The sequence below is a fragment of the Melampsora larici-populina genome, assembly GCF_000204055.1.
Source record: "Melampsora larici-populina 98AG31 unplaced genomic scaffold MELLAscaffold_39, whole genome shotgun sequence".
Classification (NCBI taxonomy): Eukaryota; Fungi; Basidiomycota; class Pucciniomycetes; order Pucciniales; family Melampsoraceae; genus Melampsora; species Melampsora laricis-populina.
The window spans coordinates 98951-101888 of NW_006768803.1; the positions used below are offsets into that span (position 1 = coordinate 98951).

Here is a 2938-nt window from a genome sequence, read left to right on the forward strand (position 1 = left end):
GTTCGGGAAGTTTGTGCTCTGGAATGCCTTGATCGAATCCGTGTTCGAAACCTTGTAAGACATCTTCATATTCTGGTAGCATCCTATGTTTAGATAAAGCTTCTTCCCACTTTGTTATGTTCATTTTGCATTTTATCTCACTCGGCCATTCTTTTGGTAAATCACCACTCTCTTTTCTCTCATTGAAGTTAGTTTCAGTTTGTAATATTTCATTCATGGCTCTATTGATAAAAAGTTTTGTCACAAATGCATTTAATCAATACATCAACACTCCACAACAAAGTCGTCTAAAAATTACAACAGAATACATTGATAGAGAAAAATTTATAAAATACGGGAAATTTGCAAATTCTATGCTTTCCGACGAGACGAGAAAAAGTGATAAATTAGGAAAGGTAAAAACTACCTACTTCTCTGGTTGTTTATTTTTCCCCATAGCCGCAGCCTTTTTATCCTTATAATTTTCATTGTAATTATTACCAAAGTAACCTCTTTGGAATTTCTTTTTCTCGAAAGGTCTACCATTATTAAAGTTGGAGTTATATTCATTCGAGCCACTACCACTTGCTATTTGATTGTTCGAGTTTTGATCATTGTTCCATTTCTGATAGGGTTTGTTCTGAAATTGATTAAGTTTTTCATTCTTTTTTGGTGGCTTTCCTGTAGCTGGATCCCAACCCTGTCTTTCTCCTCCTTCTACATAAGGGTTCTTTTGAAAGGAAGTTTCATCTAATAAACAAAAACGATTAAGAGGTAATTGGCTATCAGCAAATATTACAAGAATGTCATGAATTGATTCACTCACTCCTACTTCTGGTCGCTTGATAACATTCTTCTGCTAGTATCTGATTGTAAACAGATATATTTGGTGGTGCCACGTAACCATCAATTTCAGTTCTGTTAATCAATGCTTCTTCTCAAACTCTCATGTCATACTTTAAAGCTGTCAACCAACCCATTTCTGACATTACTTTCTCTACATTTAACTTATGAGCTAGAGACCAATCCACGAATCTCGTGAATTTCGCATTTCGAAGGGCGTTGATATAACCGTTATAATGTATGCTCCAATCACCGTAGTCCAACAACCACTCATCCGCATAAGGTAGGCCTGTATAGGCTTCAGTTTTTAATTCACCTTCTACTGATTTAATTTTCTTCTTAGCATGATAGCCCATAGACTTATTCTGCCAATCTTTATCAAAGATCGTTAATGGGATAGGGTAACACAACTCTTTGATGTTCCTATCGAAATAAGGTGTGTAACTGTGGTTTTGATAATTTGTGATTCTATTTGGGAAGAACCACATACCGTTTTCGAAAATACCACCGTCTGTCTTACCTTCTGGTCTAACATCTATGTCGCTCATGACTGGGTTAGCTGAAGTTGCTCTCTTCGTGACTGGTCTCAAATTGCTTAAATCAAGATTGCTCAGAGATTCGTAAACTTTCAGGTATTTCGCTGCAGCACTACTGTCTCCTTTCATCGTTAATTCCATGGCCTTCTTGAAAACTTCATTTTTATTTGTTAAATCTATTCCATTATCAAATTTATCATTCGATTCCATTATAACTGAGTCGTCTTATGAAAGAAAAAGTATCGAACATTAGATCTGATTTATCATCTTTCCTAAATTCTATAACATTTCTAGTTACTTACTTTGTATGTCTTTTGGTGCACTTCTAAGAGCGTCTAGATAAGTTGAGTTAATGACTTGACTTTCACTATTACTTCTTTCAATTGATAATGATTTCGATTTAGTCTTTTTCAGAGTAGCTTTGCCTATCGGAAGGATTCATAAATTAATAATCCAGCAAGCAATTAATTGAATATATTTTCGAATATTTTCTTACTTTTCAATACCGGTACTTGTTTAAAAGCATTGTTTACATCTAACAAGTTAGCGTTAACCACTTCGTTCGAGTTATTTGAATCTTGATCTTCTGTCAGATCTTCCATTATTATTATAGGATTTTTTACTATAGAACCTATATTTCATATTTAAATATCATTAGTTATTACATCGACATCATTTTAAAATTATTCTTCATTATTAAGAATTTAATTTAAAGATGTTTCTTACTTTGTTCTAAATTTGAGTCGAGATCTTTAGACTTGCTAACATCTCCTTGACTTTGAACTGCTTGACCCTTAGCAGATTGATCGAGATTCTTAGATTTATCTAAATCTCCTAGATCTAGGACAACTGCATTTGGACCGAGATTTGCATCTCCTTGGTCTTGATTTAACGTAGGTTCGTTCTCTTGAGACGTTCCAGCTGATTTTGGGATTTCACCTTGATTAGACTTCGTTAACATGTTCGTTATTGAATTGTTTTCGACGTCTTTATCTCCTGCTGCGGTTTTCTTCCTGCTTGATCGTTCGGTGTGGTAATCAAAATATGAGACCAATCAAAAAAATCAAAAAAAAATCGAATTTTGAATTACATCAATTATATTACATATAGTTTAATATTTACATCATTTTATCATTCAAACAAACTTATCAAGATAAGTATAAACTATTAACAAACAGATTACAAAAAGAAAGAAAGAAAAAAACATAAGAAAAACTCGAAAATAGAGGTATACAGGTTGGAAATGGTTTTTAGGGTAGTAATATTAGGTTTATGGGTTTAGTAGGGTTGGAATACGAAAGAGGAGCATTGTTTTAGTCAGCAACAACTTTAATCTTGGTGGTTGATAAGAGAAAACAGAGGTTATTAGCAGAAAGGTACTTTTTCGAAGTTGGTAAACAAGGGTTAGGCGTGTAGTTTACATATGTAATGGTGGTAGTGATGGAATTTAAGGTTGCCAAGAGGATTTTCCGGGATTTTTAAGGTTATAGAAGATGATGTCATATTACATGAGCAAGGAAAAGGGAGTAGCAGCTGTGAAAAGTGAAGAAAATAGGTGAAAATCGTCGAAAATGGAGGTT

The 2938-nt window shown here is 33.8% G+C and overlaps 1 protein-coding gene across 1 annotated transcript; it reads right to left on the minus strand.

Annotated features, from left to right (window-relative positions):
- Window positions 1-406: 406 nt before the first annotated feature.
- On the minus strand, window positions 407-2319 carry MELLADRAFT_109772 (uncharacterized protein; the record flags this gene model as incomplete). Its single annotated transcript, XM_007413925.1, has 5 exons — window positions 407-761; window positions 937-1582; window positions 1661-1783; window positions 1855-1989; window positions 2085-2319. The coding sequence occupies 5 exons, from the start codon at window positions 2317-2319 to the stop codon at window positions 407-409; spliced, it is 1494 nt and encodes a 497-aa protein (XP_007413987.1).
- Window positions 2320-2938: the final 619 nt, after the last annotated feature.